Source organism: Cebidichthys violaceus, unplaced genomic scaffold, assembly GCF_023349555.1.
Source record: "Cebidichthys violaceus isolate CVI_PGR_0920_01 unplaced genomic scaffold, fCebVio1.0.p SCAF_16, whole genome shotgun sequence".
Classification (NCBI taxonomy): Eukaryota; Metazoa; Chordata; class Actinopteri; order Perciformes; family Stichaeidae; genus Cebidichthys; species Cebidichthys violaceus.
In genome coordinates, this window is record NW_027176329.1 from 8633361 (window position 1) to 8650597 (window position 17237).

Genomic DNA, 17237 nt, shown 5'->3' on the forward strand with positions numbered 1-17237 from the left:
ACTGACTCCGGGACAGCAGTTGTTGGTTACACTTCAAAGCCCTATGCGCACGCGAGGAGGAGAGGGAGAGTGAGAGAAAGAGAGGAGGAGAGAGAGACTCACACACCCACACACAGACTCATAAATACGCGGACCCAGCTGCATTAGCATATGGTGTAATAATGAATTCACTAGCGCGCTCCGTAAATGTATTAAATGTGACAATTGCGCATAAATCTATTTATTATTTTCTGCCGCATGCTGTGCACGCACTTATTATTGTCTTTAGGGTATTGGAGCTCTCCATGGTAACAAAGTGGAGCAGGGCAAGGAGGAACTGGCTGACTGATATTAACTTTTGAACGTTGATGTTTTACTGTCACAAGATTATCTATGGCTTATGATTTAGATGAAGATAATACGAGTTTTTATTGTATGCAGCAAAGCTCTATATCCCATTGCAATTACAGCCTACATATAGTACAGCAAATAGTAGCCTATAATACAGGCCTACTCACTATACTATTCTATACCATAGTAGCCTATAATAGGCTATGAGTGATACTTTGGGGCATATATAACAGTAAATAGACTGTAGTATATCATAATAAAGTAAAGTAGTATGCAGTATATTGTAGTGGTACATCTGCCCTACTATGGGATATACTATGCTATACTCCTACTCTAATTCTAGAGCTATACTATGTTATACTATACTATACTATACTATAGTATAATGGCTACATATACATAACGCTATATAGAAAAGTATAGTTTCATATAGTCTAAATGGTAGAATATTGTAGTAAGACATATATATACATATATATATATATATATATATACACACACACTACCACTTGAGTATAGTATATGTGGTACATGATATTGTAGTAGCTTGTATTATGCATTATTGTATTATAGCATGCCTTAACTCTACTGTATATAATATTATCTATTACACAGCATGGTAGTTCCTCACATACAACTTCTTCAGACAGCAAGCTTAAGTGATAAATAATCCTCAAAAATGATCATTTGACTTTAATAATTAACCAATTTAAATCACACTGTAAAATATGTCAAAGTAGGACCACCAAAAAGTAACCGAACCTCAAAACAGACATGAAAGGAAACATGTTCATCACTGTACCTCAAAGTTTTGATACTTAGCCGAGAACACAGCTTGTCTTCTGTTCGCATGAAACTTTCAGCCAAGTACCGGCCAATCTCCCCGGCGCAGTCCACTGATGAGACGCACCTCTTGTGCTGGGATCCCTAAAATGGTGTCTGAAATCACTGTGAAGGTATCACAAAGCAAAGGGTGGCAGGTGTGCGTGAACTGTGTCTGTGAGAGAAAGAAAGCGAAAGAGAGAGGAAGAGTCAGAGAGCCTTCACTCTGCCAGATAAGATTCAAAGACTTGCCCCATGAAATGTTACACCGGTGTGATCACAGGTCTGCCTTTTCTACGGAGGGAACGGGCACATAGATGGGTGGATGTTGCGCAATCAGAGTGTATGTTTGGGGGGAGAGAGCATGCTCTACTACTTTTGACTAATTAAACAAAGTGAATTAGCTATCTCCCCAGCCAGAACGAGTCATGGCTGGTTACACATCATTCATCGTGACTAATTCAGAGAGAGAGATGTCACTCAGCTGGATAGAAATGTGTGTGTGTGTGTGTGTGTGTGTGTGTGTGTGTGTGTGTGTGTGTGTGTGTGTGTGTGTGTGTGTGTATCACTCCAATGGCACCTCTGGGTATGATGGTATATAAGTTCACTGTTTTGTGTGTGTGTGTGTGTGTGTGTGTGTGTGTGTGTGTGTGTTCAGGGATATGTACTACTGTTGAGTGTGTGCCTGTGCCTTTAAGTGTTGATATGTTCATATTACTCTCTCTCTCTCAGCGCTCTACTATTTTATCACTGGCTTGATACGTCGTCAATGAGGCTGGCATGCTAAATGATAATTAAGACCATTACACGCTCACAGAGCATGCTACCAGTGCAGCACACGGCTCCTTCAATCGGAGCCTCATCTCAGGGGACACCCTACTACTCACACAGTCGTGTATCTCCCCAAATTAGGTTAGATTTTCATTCCACCTCATTCGCCATGGATGTGATGTGGTTATTATAAACTCATGATATGGTTAGTGAGCCTACTGCCATTAGCTGGGTGGAGGCATCATGTCGGTGCGTTAAAGGGGAAATAGATTGCCAACACTCAGTATTGCACATCTCTGTTTCTCTTGCTCGTGTTCTGAAGTATGTTTGAAGATGCACACAGACACTGACTGCACAATCTGAAGTGTAATAGATAACACTCACAAATGCATGAATGTGTTTGTGCAGACCGACAAACTCAAACACCTGACATGAACACACACATGATTAGTCACCTCTAAGTGTAGACAGCCATTTATCTCCTTGTGCAGTGGTGGAAAGTTATTAAGTACTGTACTTCAATACAATTTTGAGGTACTTGTATTACACTTGGGTATTGCCATTCTATGCTACTTTATTCTTCCACTACATTATATTTTAGAGAAAATATTGAACATTTTAACAACTCTATTTTTATTTCAAAATAAATACAAATTGAATGATCATCTCACGACCCTTCAGATATCTAGGCCCCTCCCTAGGTTGGGAACCACTAGAATAACTGTAACTATATAGTAAGTAACACAACTTCCATTTCAACCCACTACAAGACTACAATGTTACTTTCACCTTGATGCATCAGCGACATTATTATTATGTCCTATGCAATAAAATACAGTAACAGTCACATGGCCTGTTTTCTATTATGCTTATGTTTACTAGTTTTTTTTAATTATAGTTTGTTTTAACCATGTTTTAACTATGTTTTTACTATGTACTGGCTCTGTGGCACTCTGAGTTTTTCTGAATGACAAGTGCGTTACAAATAAAATGCTTTATTATTATCATTTTACTTTTGATACTTTAAGTGCATTTTATCTATGATTTTAATGGAAGACTTTTACTGGAATGGAAGTAAAGGATCTGAGTACTTTATCCCCCACTGTCCTCTCATGCCTCTCATCAGAATCACCCTCACCCGAGAAACCTTCCTCTACAGACATATTATATATCCATACAATAATCTTATCTGACATTGTGCCAGACCCAGGCTTGAAAGCAACTGTCTCTCCTCAGGTTTCTGCTGCCCTGGGGTGTGTCTCGGCTACTCGGCCTGTTAATGTACCAGCACAGGTATCAAATATTGTCGGAGAAAAACACTGCCTCAGGTTAAGGTGGTTATGTTGTATGTATACAAATCAGAAAGTCTTCGACAAAAGAAGTTCACGTGTAAATGCAGGGACCTCCAGATTTCAGATGAAATTGTGAGCTCGGGATCAGACGTGAGGTGTGCCCTCCTTACCAAGTAGAATGAAAAATTGTATGGGTTTTGTTTTGTAGGGAGAAGCAAAATAAATGTCTTGAGCTTTTGTTTGAGATAAGGGTGAGAAGACAGAATACAGGACAAAAGATAGAAGGTGGAAGCATTGCGTTAGAAGACAGCATGATAAGTCATGTGCCATTTTTATATTTGCTTGTAATAGGATGGCTTGTGCAATGTGGTTTGTGAGCGATGACTACATTGTGTGTGTGTGTGTGTGTCTGTGTATGTGTGTGTGTGTGAATGTGACTGTGTACATGCTGCACATACAATATGGGCTATTAGCTCTGTCAAACTGAGTAAAATGAACTTATAGCTGTATCTTTAAACAGCCATGCCCACTTCCTGTATAGCGCCCGAGGGCATCGTAAAAAACATTAAGTTAAAATGCCCGCACAGTGTTTCCTTTGCAACTCGGCAAGGGAGTCTTAAAGCATAAATGCATGACTGTATGCAGACACAAGGCCAGATCTGATTAGAGTTTAACCAAGACTGTTGTAATGAAACCAATAAAAACATGAGAGACGGAGGAATGGAGTTCAGATCACAGCAGAGCAGCACGTCACTCAAAAACCACAAAACCAAAGTCATATAGCGTGCAGGTAAAAAATAACATACAGTTCTTGTCATTATGCACGACTGTTAATATGTATTTAATAAATCTATCAGGTGTGAATGATGCTAATGAAAGTATTTTATGTGTATTTATTTTGTAGTTTAATGCAAGTTGTGTATGTTAAACCTCCTACTGTGTTATTTTGTGAAGCATAAAAAGACTGCAACTGCATTTCATTGTGCAGCCCTGTGCTGTACAATAACAATAAATTAAACTTGAACCTATGTGCACAATAAAAAAAAAAGAAAAACTCTGGCGACTCTTAGTGGTTGTATAAAGAAATACATCTGACCAAGAAGAGAATGAACAGCTGTAAGCAAAACAAAGACTGCAGCAAATTTCACTGCGAATGTCTCATTTTTCCAACTAACAAATATGGATGCAATCTGAATAATTTTGTGTATCTGGTACAAACACGTAATACTCCGCTCACAGGGGCTTTAATCGGGCAGAATCTCTTACAACTCAATGAAGCCCAATGATACCCTTATAGTGCTTTAAGTTTCCTTCATTCAAAACATGGCAGTTAAATGATATTAGTAAATCAACATCTTTGAACTTTTCTTTTGAAAGCAATTATGATCTAAGAACTTTTCATTAAACAAAATAGTACAACGCTTTCCAACTTTCAATTTTCTAGAAAGAGGGATCCATGCTTTTGTCTCGTCCCGCTCTAACTCTGGAAGATGAGGACACACTACATTTGTGTGTGGATGTAATAATACACATTGAGGTTGTAATGGTAGACTTAAGGATGTAGTGTAGTTTTAAGTTTGTCTTTATTGTCTTTGCTTAAGTTCCCTTCTTATATTTTCACATTTTCATTATATTTGTATACATTGTTTAGTGTAAGAAAATTGTCTTTTTTTAATTTAAATTATAGTGCTTTGGTTTATTGATGCTTTTAATTGCATTTGAGTCGTGGCTGTGTTGAAAAGGAACTTTGTGATCTTGTTTTTAAAAAGTGTTAAAAAGTAAATATGTTGATGCAGGTTTAATAAAGCTTCTGGTGAGGTAACACTGTGAGCAACAGTGACTCACTTTGACTCAACTGTCACTTCCCTACGAACGTCACTTTGACACACACAGACACACACACACTTTCGAGCGGTGATCAGGATTAAATGATGCATTAAGCACTTAATTACTCAGGTGAAGCATCACTGTGCGTTGGCTGTCTCTTCTAATTTTATTAGCCGACACATTTATGGAAGTATATCTCTCGGTTTCACGCTGCCTCACCTCAGGGACATGACTCACATGTTTCTTTTCCTGTATCATGTATGTGTTTTGTATGAGTACATGTTGGCACATAAAGTGTGTGTACTTGTTTGAAGCCACTGAGGTGATATATGATTCACAGCAGTCTGCCTTAGAGCACCTGATGACCTCACTTTGTCTAAATGACATAACAGCTGTAACAGCTGCTGCACAGTTGTGGAGGATCTGAGTAGGAGGCACTACTCCTGACTTTTGGTGTGTAGCTGTGGCACTGATGGTAATGGGATTGGCCTAGATTCGAGTTTGGTTCTGTCTGATATGTTTTGCCTGTGTGTGTGTGTGTGTGTGTGTGTGTGTGTGTGTGTGTGTGTGTGTGTGGATGTTCTCCAGGTTCGTTACTTGCTAGAGGTGTCTCTCACTTGCAACATGATGCGTGTAATTGAAAAACTTTGGGTGCAATCCCATTTGTGGATTTACAAACTAGAGTTTGCAAACTGACATTTTTATAAGTACCTGAGTTCATTTCAATATGATTTGTATTATTACATCAACATTGCCCGTACACCATTTTAGTGAGGCTTGTACATTAACCAATATGGCATCTTGCCATCTGTCAACACGTCAACAGCTCTGGTCCTTATGAACAAAATGAATGATGTCTTTGGTTTGGTTGTTTCCCACTTTCTTGGAGGAAGGAGTTGTTTGTTATGAGGTTGTTTTAAGTGGATCAGTTTGTGTTAGTGTCACCCAAAAGCTCACAGATTTCACTTTTATTTATTGTATTTCTGATCTGTAATGAGCTGATTTGACACCTTCAATATAAAATGGATTTTGTTAGAGAACTTTTTGAGCTGAACCATAAATCTGCATTTATATTTATATTCAAAAGATACTATACTTTGCTCTGGTGTAAAGCAGAGATCCTCAGGTTTGTACATTTGACTCATTCATACCCCATTTTAACACATTTCTTGTAAATCCTACTAAGAACATGGATGTATGTATAATCTGCATGTTCAGGCTATATGTGGATTAATGACGCTAAAGTCACATGTGAAATACAGTAATTTGATGTGGTGGAGTTTGGCACGTTTCTGTCCACGTGAGGGCGCTATGGTGCAACAGATAGGCCTGCTGAACATTTCTCTGTTGATCATGGTATTTTGACTCCAGCCATATTAGACACGTCTTTCATGCAGGTCGTTCCTTAATCTCACCTCTAGGTGGCGCTAAAAACTCGCGTGTTACTATGGCCAGCTGTGCGCCTGCTGACGGGTAGCACTGTGTGCGCTTGGAGAGAGCAGCGTGGACAGGTTGACAGTCAACACAAAATGGGTAATTGAATGTGTCTCCGGAAACAATTACTCTATGTGTGCAAAAAAGTGTGTTTTGTTTCAGTTTAATTTATAAACGGTTGTGCAACTGCAGGTCCTGTGCATAATTGGTTTTGGTTTGGGGTGATGGTAGGACGACATGCTGTTTATACATTTATCTTCCTCTCCCTCCCTTTCTGTTTGTTTGTCTCTTTTGCATAATGCCTGGACAACTATCTTTTTTTTTCTATTTACACATTTTCTGCAGGAGAAAATAGCACCGGTATTACAGACCAACTGACTCATTTCATGAATTTCACTTTCTATAGAGTGTACTGTTTCGTGAAACAGGGTCCGAGGCAACAATGATTTATACATAAAAGCAATGTTCCACGTGCATTGTTTTAAATGGGATTTCCATCGATCGAGCAATTAGTTGGCTATTGTTCTATTGAGTAATTGCACAATCATAATTCCACAATTTACTTCATTGATGCAGTGATTTAACAAAGAAAGCTGACTTCTGCAAGAAGCTATAAAATAATAAATAAATGTAAATAAAAGTTTCTGCCTTGTGATTTCACTGTGTCTCCACACGGAGAGACTCCCACGCTTGATCACAGTTGCTGTTGAGAGTGATTGATGTCTCCCACCATTGCTCGCTGTGGACAGATGATCATTGAATCCAACGGCATAATAATGGCATCGCTGACAGAGAGTCCCACTCTCTCACGGTCGGCCCTGGCTTCTACCTGAACTGCACCTGTGGGCTTCATCTTCTCTTGTCAATTACACACGCAACAAAAGCGCCAGACACGCGGGTGCGCGCACCGCGTGCACTCTCCGCCAACTGGGGATCGCATTGTACGAGTTTACCGGAGAGCTCCTTGTCCATATAGGCTCCGCGGCTTAAATGGGATCAACTCACACATGTGGACGACTTGCACCGTCTCTTCAGTAACTTTGATGGGGACTTCGATATCAAGCAGGGAAAATGCCTGTGATGAAGGGATTATTAGCGCCGCAGAACACGTTTCTGGACACTATAGCCACACGGTTTGATGGCACTCGTAAGTTTGCTTTTATTTTTTATTTTAAACACTCGAATCTTTTTTGCAGGTATAGCTTTTGGTTTAAGTTTTCGGTTGACTTGTATCCTCAGGTGTGTAACTGCTGCACATTTCCTGGAGACCCTTGAGCAGATTAAAAGCCTGCAAACATCTAAGAAATATCTCGATTTGTTGTACTTGTTGTAAATGGTCTAGACAGCAGGGCACCAGATATCTCTAGCCTGTTTCTTTTTTTCTTTCTTTTTTTTGCTGAGACAGACTTTAACTTCACGGTTACTCAAAATCGTTCCATGTCTGAGGAGCAGACAGAGACGCTCGCACAACAATGAGCAGGCTGAGTCTGTCGCTGTCCGCGGTGCTGAAAGCTGAAAGCACCACAGGCAGCGACAGAGGCTGAACTGGCCGCTCCCGCTGGCTCCAAGACAAACACCACACATTTGACAACTTGCTCACAAGTTGCAGCCTGTGTCATATATTTGATGCACATATTGGTGAACACACCTGAATAAATCCAACTTTTCCGAGTTGTCCACCCTTGCTTTTTTTCACCCCCGTGAAGTTAACCTTTATTATCTCTGCTCTTTGGCCCGACAAGTCCAGCGGCGAGTACAGTCTTCCTCCCGTCGGTCTGAAACCAGCAGTCGCATTTATCAAAATTAATTGGTCGGCGGCGGCATTACAGCAAGTCTTCCTCCGGGCTGAGGCAGAGAGGCTGAGGGATTTCTGAACGACAACTTTTGTCTGAACTCTGCCCTCTTCATCTTAGTAGACTTTCTTTCTTCATAATGATCGTTCTCTTTTTCTCTTGGAGGATTCTTAGAAATCAGCAATGTTTTACAGCTGACGTTTGCTTCAGGTTTAGTGAAGCTGAGCTGCCCTGCTCTGATTCTCCAGGCCTATACCTCTCTCCACGCCCAGTTTGAATTCATGTTCAGGCTTTTAAGGGTTACATCTTAATTAGGTAGCTTACACCTCCTTGGTCATGTATTTTCTTTAATGGTTTGCTGTTTAGAGAACCTGAAACCAATGAATCTTTGGCAATTGATTATCAAATTAGCTGCCAGCTAATCGATCAACGCACTAATATCTGCAGCTTCATGTATCAGTGTATTAGTGCATCTAATTAGAGGTGGGGGGTCAGTAAAGTAATATTGTATGGAGACTATTTGTATATTGTCTTTTTGTCAAAAACACACACAAACTGCCATTATTGGTGTTTTAAATATGCATTAAAAAAGCCACTACAACCTCTTCAAACCCACTTCTGTCGGTGTAATACTAATACTTTCCACTTATTTTTAAAATCCTAATCATAGACATCAGGGCAATAATACATCCTGCATTTAGTGGCTCATTCCAACCCAAACCCACCACCTGACCCCACTCATACCCTTCTTTTTGGGACATTCTCCATTTTGTCTGGTACGTTCATAGCACTCAGTGAGGCACTATAATAACCACAGACATCTACCCTTATTCCAGTACCCATATCTGCAGGTTGAGCACCACTGTATGAGTAAGAGCAGGCTATATGTCGAGTGGCAACAAACATTCGGCTACCTGAGCAGCAGCTCTGTTCTAACACAAGGGAATAGGAGTGGTACTGTACAGCACAAATGGGTTGTCCTTGAGCTGCGAGGTAGAGGAAATTAACGTTGGATTTCATCTGCAAGATAGGGAAGACTGGAGGCAGCGAAGCCCGACTGGACAAATTGGTTCTGATGGCCTGGCCAGGAGCAAATAAAAGGGATACGCTGGGTTCACTGCTATGTGATCCCCTTTGACGTCATCCAAAGCCCGGACAGGCAGGACGAACCTGGAAACACTGTGTGATAAATGGATGAGAGTGAAAGTCAGCAAGTCTTTGACTTGATTTGTACTCATAGAAAAGTCTTTTTTTTTTTACATTTAAAGCTGGCCTTTGAAATGGATTAAACGTTTCCAGTGCTTACAAAGAGAGAGGTATCCATGTTCACACCCAGGTTTATCTAAATAAATCAAGGCGTCCAAAGCATAGCGGTTACAGAGGCAATTAGTGGAAACTTTCAGTATGATTTACATTTAAATAGCTCAGATGTAAGACCTAAAATGGCTTTAAATAATTTTCTTAATATTTCAACAGCCTCCCACAGCTGACTTTGGCCAAGTTGCTGTTTATTTTGAACAAAGTCATCTCACAATTCATTTCATGACTTTTCAAAAGACCAACAGTGTGTGTGTGTTTCACTGTGTGTTTTGTCGAGTTATCGGTTGACAGACACAAACACCTGTGATCACTGTGTGAGGATCGGTGTGTCCCTGTTTGCCCGTAGTGTAACTGAAATAACAGAATCTGTCTGTGGCTCTGCACTGTGATGACTGTGTGAGAGTGCTGTGACACCTTCTGTCATCACTACAACAGTGTGCCATCCAGGTGACTAATCTTACCACCTGTCCATCACTGGAGCAGTTCATTACAATCACACACATTGTCACTAAGCCATAGTTATTTGAAGCGTGTGTACATTTAGGGCTGCATCTAATTAGCAATTATTTACTATTTTACTATTTTCCAAAGCCCAAGTCGACTTCTTCAAATTGTTATGTTCAACAGACCAAAACCCCAAGATATTTAGTTCAATATCATAGAAGACCAAACAAACCAGCAACTCTCTAATACTTAAAAGCTGGAACTTGTGAATTTTTGCCATTTTAGTGAAAAAAGTGACTAAATAGTTGTCCATTAATAAAGCAAACAGCTAATAGTTGCAGCTCTGTATACTTTTTTGAGAAAAACAACATGACCTAAACTATATTACAACACATTTAATATGAACATCATGTAATTTTCCTAAAATCAATTAAGATTGAAAGTATTCAATTATGTTCATCTTTTTTTCAAGTATGGAATATAAATGTACAGTAAATATCTTCAGTATCTTTCTAATTGCCTTCTGTATAGGTGACCATATTTCCAGTCGTGGAAGAAGTACTCAGATCTTTTACTTAAGTAAAAGTAATGAATACCATCTTAAAGTCCTGAATTAAAAATGTTACTTAAGTAGTTATCAGCAAAATGTACCAAAAGTAAAAGTACACATTATGCAGAATGTCTCTTTGACAGAGCTGTATTCTTATAGAATATTATATTATTGTTTTTTAATTGTTATCAATAATCAATACATTCAAGAGCATTTTAATGTTGTAGTGCATCAATGTGGAGCCAAATTGAGATACTTTGTATACTACTGGGTAGATTAGTAGTATAGTACTTCATCGTGTAAAAGAAGCATATCATATGTTTTTATATGTAAAAAATAACACACAAAGTGGCACACTAATATAGTGGAGTAAAATATACAATATATACTGTGGCTAAGTGGAGAGCAGGGCTGCCTTTCAATCAGAGGGTCGTGGTCCGATCCCCAGCTCCTGCTCCGCTAGTCTCATGTCAGTGTGTCCTTGAGCAAGACACTTAACCCCAAAATTGCTCCCGTAGCTGTGCCTACGGTGTGTGGGATAGATACTGAGTTGTAAGTCGCTTTGGATAAAAGCGTCTGCTAAATGACTGTAATGTAATGTAATCCCTCTGTGTAGTGAGCTATAAACTAAAATAGAATGATAATACTCAAGTACAAGTACATCAAAACTGTACTTAAGTATAATACTTGAATAAATGTACTTAGTTACATTCCACCACTGCTCATCATCACTGAAGTGCACTTAAAATGGATCCATGCCTTTATACGGGCAGCGAACTGTCACTTAACACCTCTAAACTGAACTCATCACCAGTTCAGAATACTTGCTGACTTGCCTTTCTGTCAACCAATGACGGCCTCCGTTGGCGTGATGGAGACAGTACTGGGATGTCCTTATGCCAAATTAAGCAGACGGTTTGGTGGTAGAGTTGTAGCAGAGGGCTGTGCAAAGTCTCCCAGCGTGTGCTGCATGCTCCTCATCCTCCACCATTCTTCCAGATTGTTATTTTCTAGTTCTCAGCACACACTAGTTCCACCTCCATTAGGCAGATAATTACTGTCACAATCACTGACGCCAAGACTTACAATAGCTGTGTGTTAAGTCGGTATGTTAAGAGAGAGCGAGAGAGAGAGGGAGAGAGGGAGAGAGAGAGAGAGGGAGAGAGGGAGAGAGAGAGAGAGAGAGGGAGGGAGGGAGAGAGAGAGAGAGAGAGAGAGAGAGAGAGAGAGAGAGAGAGAGGGAGAGAGAGAGGGAGAGAGAGAGAGAGAGGGAGGGAGGGAGAGAGAGAGAGAGAGAGAGAGAGGGAGAGAGGGAGAGAGGGAGAGAGAGAGGGAGAGAGAGAGAGAGAGAGAGAGAGGGAGAGAGAGAGAGAGGAGAGAGAGAGAGAGAGAGGGAGGGAGAGAGAGAGATATATACATGTGTATGTGTAAGAAAGACAAAGACACAGAGGAGGAAGAGCAAGAGGAGAAACGGAAAGTGTGCAGCATTTCAGCACTTTGCTGATTTGTCACAGAACTTTGTGTGTGAGTGTTTAACTCTGTGTGTGTGTGTGTGTGTGTGTGTGTGTGTGTGTGTGTGTGTGTGTGTGTGTGTGTGTGCTCAGCTGCCTCTGTTTTTTGAGCATAAGGATAGTTAAGTAGAAGTTTCCTCTCCACTGACTAACTTTCTTTAAATGCAGCAAATCTAATTGAGCTGTTAAAAAGTGGCTGTGGTGATTACCACTTTGTGAGTGTTTAAAAACTTATCCGAGTATCGCACACAATAGAAGGGGCCGTGACTTTCACAAGCTTCTGTCTCAGAGAAGACAGAGGATATATTGTTGTTGTCCCTATGGATCAGTTTCACCAGAAAACTTCATGACCTGGAGTAAGACCCAGGGAGCTAATTACTGAGTACGAAAGACCACAGACCAAATGCTGACGCACATGAGCTTCACTGAGGTTTGTTAAAGCAGATAAGCTGGATTCTTTGTTGGGAACAGCCAGGATTACATATGTCACAGTATCAAAAACATCAGCAACTCCTTAATGTCCTTAATAGACACTTAGCACATTGTTATTTAACAATCTGATTATGCCAAGTTGTGAAAAGGCAGGTCTAATGTTGTCCTCAGCTTGAGAAATGAAAAGAATGAAAGAAGTAATGAATGCAGTTATGAGACTGTGAGGGAGTAATCAATCATCATTGACGGTAGTGCTGCAGGGTGCAGAGGGGCTCTCGCCTACTGCCAGTGGATTGGCACTGCTGTTCCCATTTTCTCCAAAGCCCACTTAATATCGAGACTGTTTTATTTCAGGTAAAAATAAGCAGAAAGGATGAAGCTTTGCTGTATGTATGTGATGTAGAATACAGAGGACCCCTTTCTATGAATTCATATATCAAAGTACAGCCCTGGTACCCAGGTACACCAGAAAGTAGTACAGGGGAATATATTCATGTGTCCTCTTGAAATAAGTGGTGCTGGAAGCTTGGTGACGTAGACATTTTTTAAGCTATAGCTGGTGAGCTAATCGGTAACAGCTAGCTATCCTGCTAGCTAGAGCCAAAAAACGTCATTAAGCTAACTGGCTACCAATCTGCAAGCTGGCTAGCTTGCACATTAACCGGACAAAAAGTCAAGTGTTTATTCGAAAGATATGCATAATTATTATATTATTAAGCATGCATTAATTGGTTTTAGCTGTAAACAAATATTGATTTGTCATGTTGTGTTTTATCATATCAACTTGTTAGCAAATGGTTGTCTATTGACACATAAAGCAGACACTGCGCTCATTTGAGGCTGTGATGCAGATGGCCTGACTCATATCTTGACAAAAAGCTCTCTTTTAGAGTTTGAGGAGAGAAATAACTGGTGCTTTAGCTAAATGTTTCACCAAATAGTTGCTAACTTTGTCCGTCTACCGTAAGGTTCTGGTCATGTAGATTTCATATTGTGGGTTTACCAGAGTTTTCTGTTTTCGTTGCTGAAAATAGCTGCCTGCTGCTCCAGTGTATACACCTAAAGAACAACTACTTGCCACGAGACAACATGTTTTATCTTGTATCAATCAGAACAAGGTTTCCTACAACGTCATCATTTACATGTCCTGTTAAAAGTAACAAGATCCTCAGCATCCACTAAGTTAGAGAAGTTGGCTTAGTGTGGAAAATGTAAATTTGTGTTTTGAATTAATAACGACCCAGCAGTATCCACTGGCTTTGCTTTGACAAAGTATTTTATTAAGAGAATACAGCCATCATCATCATCATCATCATCATCATCATCAGAACAGACTCGTTGAAAGGTCCGTAAACTTGGTTATTACTGTGCACTTAAAGGTGCAGAGAACCTCGTCTGTTCCACCAAACTACTGGGACTTCTGTATGAGTGTTTCCTCGTTACCGTGGACGTTCTGCCTTGTTAAACCGCCTAATTAGCGAGACTCCGCTCCTAATCGACGTCTCTAATGGCCTGTCCAACACGATCGACAGACAGGGTTTCACCACTAGAAGTCTTGGCCATCTTCAGACTCAATTCATTTTTTTAAATGACAGGATTGGGTTTTGTGAGAAAGAGAGAAAGAGGCTCTGACAGAAATTTTGAGAATGACAATGAGAGGTGAAAAATATACTGACAAAGAGATCTGGAAAGCTGGGAGACAGGCCTGCAAATTACAGAAATGTACTGGTGTAATGTTTCAATTGGTGAGAGCCTCGGGGTCTGTGTGATAAAACGCCACAGAAGTGATTAAGGCTGTGGATTTGTCTAATGATTTTCTCTCTTCAGTTATACGGAGTGAGAGGATTACCACTGGATGGCTCTGTGAATGTGTCCTATTACTGCATCTGAGTGCAAATTCATAAATCTGACTTCAACACAAATAAATTGATACCTTCAATTTGTTTACAGCGACTTTGGTGTGCTACATTAACCGAATAACAGTGTCGACTATATTAAGTATACAAGACACTTTACAGTTGTAACCTTGGTTGCTATGGTGTGTGTCAGCGGTTACTATGGCAACTCTAGAGGGACTTTTTTTTTGTGGTTATGTGACGGCTTTGTAGCGGTTCCTGAGAGGCTGCCATGGATTCTGGCAAAGAGGTGGAGAGGTCCCTCCATCCATCTCGCCACTTCCCTGCCAATTTTCACCACACTCCATCTCCATCTTTCGTCATTCCACTTCTCAGGGCTCCATCTCACTTACTTTCAACTTCTCACATCACCACATCACCCTGCGTCTCCTTCCCCACTCTCATCTGTGTCACTTTCCCCTTCTCTTCCCCTTACCTGATCACCCCATCATTCACTTTCTTACCTGCGTTGCAATCCATTTTCCCCTGCTGTGTCAGTTTCCTCTCTCTCTCTCTCTCTCTCTCTCTCTCTCTCTCTCTCTCTCTCCCTCTTTTTCTATGTCTCCGTTGCTTCAATATGCTTGCTCACCCATCATATGAATTGCTGTGCTGTAAATAGCTCAGTGGTTACTTTGGGGCCGTCTAGGAGCTGGTGAATGTGCATGTGGAACATTTGTGAGAGTGTTTAAAACCCACAAATCTGGGACAAAGCAGTGTGTACACAAGGTAACAAACACTCACCTCTGCCCCACTATTCCATCTGTGTAGGAGAGTGTAGTGAAGGAATGTACCTGATGGTGCAATTTCTGCCTTAGACTTTTCTCTGACCCACCTAGTTATTGTAGAACTGGCCTGCTGCGAAAGTAAACTCCAACATGTCCTCCAATCTAAACCACATTGTCATTGTTCTTTGTGTGATTTTACCTTTAAATACCGGCGGCGTGTTTTTCTGTATATTTTCTCAAACTGTTGTTGAGTGCTTTCACACAAAAGCGATGTTTTTTTTGGCACCACAAATAAAGGCATCAACCAATTACGTTGAGTGGAATGGACACTATATTCACAATGTACACTATAGTGTGCAAAAATAGGGAGGCTCCGTAGTCTGAACCAAGATGGCAAACTTTATCACTCCTTTCAACCTTGACATAGGCAGTGTATACCAGATCCACTCCTTCCATTCTTATCTTTCAAAGTAAAAGCCCTAGACATGTACATTGTGTAGCTGTTTACCAGAGGGAACTAACATTCATTCAGAGCATTTCACTAAAAGAAAACTAAATGAAATAGCTTACAGTAGCTCAGGTTATTCAACACTTTACCTCAGACAGAGATGCTGCTCTGAACAAGTGCTGTACTTGTTGTTACACAAATTTTAGCCAATCAATAGTAGATGTGGGTATATTTTTTTCAACAAGTGATAAGTTTGACCTGGTGGTGGCACTAGATGAAACATCACAGGATCACTAAAGTTTGTAGGATTTATCCACTGGGGGCCATGAATGTCTATAACAAATACAGACATTTGAACATGTCTGTCATCATAGTTTATGAAGTTATCGCTCAAAAAGAATCCTCAAACAAAATCCTCATTTTGTATAAAGTGATTTGGATTGGATTAAATGAGCTAGTAATTAATACTAAGCTTGGCTAAAAAAGAAAAGTCATTACTTTGTCACAAATGGTCACCTGCCAGGAAGGTGTGAACATCTTTCATTTTATGTGTCTGACCAAACAGCTAATACTGTTCAAACATCACTCTCCAAACCACTACAATAAATGCATTTTGAGAGGAGGAAACAGCCCTCTTGCTGGTGTTTTGATGGTATAATTACACTTGAAATTATCTTTTATTATAGCTCGCACAAACCACTCATTCACCAACAATTACACAGCACTTCTGTTGACTTGTATTGCCTAAAAAAGGCTCAGTAACCATCTCTCTTCTCCCTTCTTGCTCTCTTCCTTCTCTCACTGCCCTCTTTTCTCCTCTGCCCTTCCTCTCTCTTTCTTTGTCTCAGTCTTTCCTTCTCTGCCCCCCCCCTTGTGTCCCTGTGGGGTTTCTTGAGCAGCTGTCATGCAATAGTGTGAGCATGAGGGGAGGTGATCTATGGGCTTCTACAACAGAGCAATTATCCAAAAGAAATTCAGAATGGGGAGACAGATACAGGAGATACATGGGAGGTGACAAAGAGGTTGAGAAAGAAGATCCAGAGGAGAAAAAAAGACACAAAAGAGAAAGACAAAGGGGAGGTGGTAGAGTGGTAGACGGTGAGATGAAATCTGAAAAGGACTCAGAAGGAGACATGATTCAGGCTTCTCCTTTAGCAGAGTTTTGAGTGCAGAGGAAAAGATAGTCAAAGTACACAGATAATGCACTTGTAGAGGCGGTGGGGAAAAAGCTGAACATGTGCAAAGAGTGAAGGAAATAAATGGATCGGGGGAAAGAGGGATAGTCTGGTGGAATTTCAAGGGTAGAGAGGAGATGAAGAGTAATTAGGTGGAGAGATCCAAAGCGCTAGGAGGGACATAAAGAACAGCTGGGAGGGAAGGAAAGAGGAGCGAAGGAGTGATTGAGAGAAAAGAGGAATATAAGGAGGGAAGGAAAGAAGGAAGCAAAAGTAGGAATATTAGAGGGCTGGGAGAGGTAAGAAGGGGGGTGTAATGCTGGTTCGCAAAGGAGGAAGGGAAGGAGCCAGGGAAAGTAGGACAGTAGGAGGGAGGAGGAGAAACAAAAAGTTAGAGAAAAGGAAGGATGAGGAAATTTGGTGGAAAGGACAAAGCAAAAACAAAAGATAGTATAATGTTAAGAAAAT

General features: G+C 40.5%; 1 protein-coding gene across 1 annotated transcript in view; it reads left to right on the top strand.

The window, feature by feature from the left end:
- Positions 1–7547: 7547 nt before the first annotated feature.
- kcnh8 (potassium voltage-gated channel, subfamily H (eag-related), member 8) overlaps positions 7548–17237 on the top strand; it is a 51548-nt gene continuing 41858 nt past the window's right edge. Inside the window, exon 1 of the mRNA XM_068710595.1 lies at positions 7548–7623. Coding sequence (XP_068566696.1) covers positions 7548–7623 — 76 coding nt within the window. The remainder of the gene's footprint in view (positions 7624–17237) is intronic.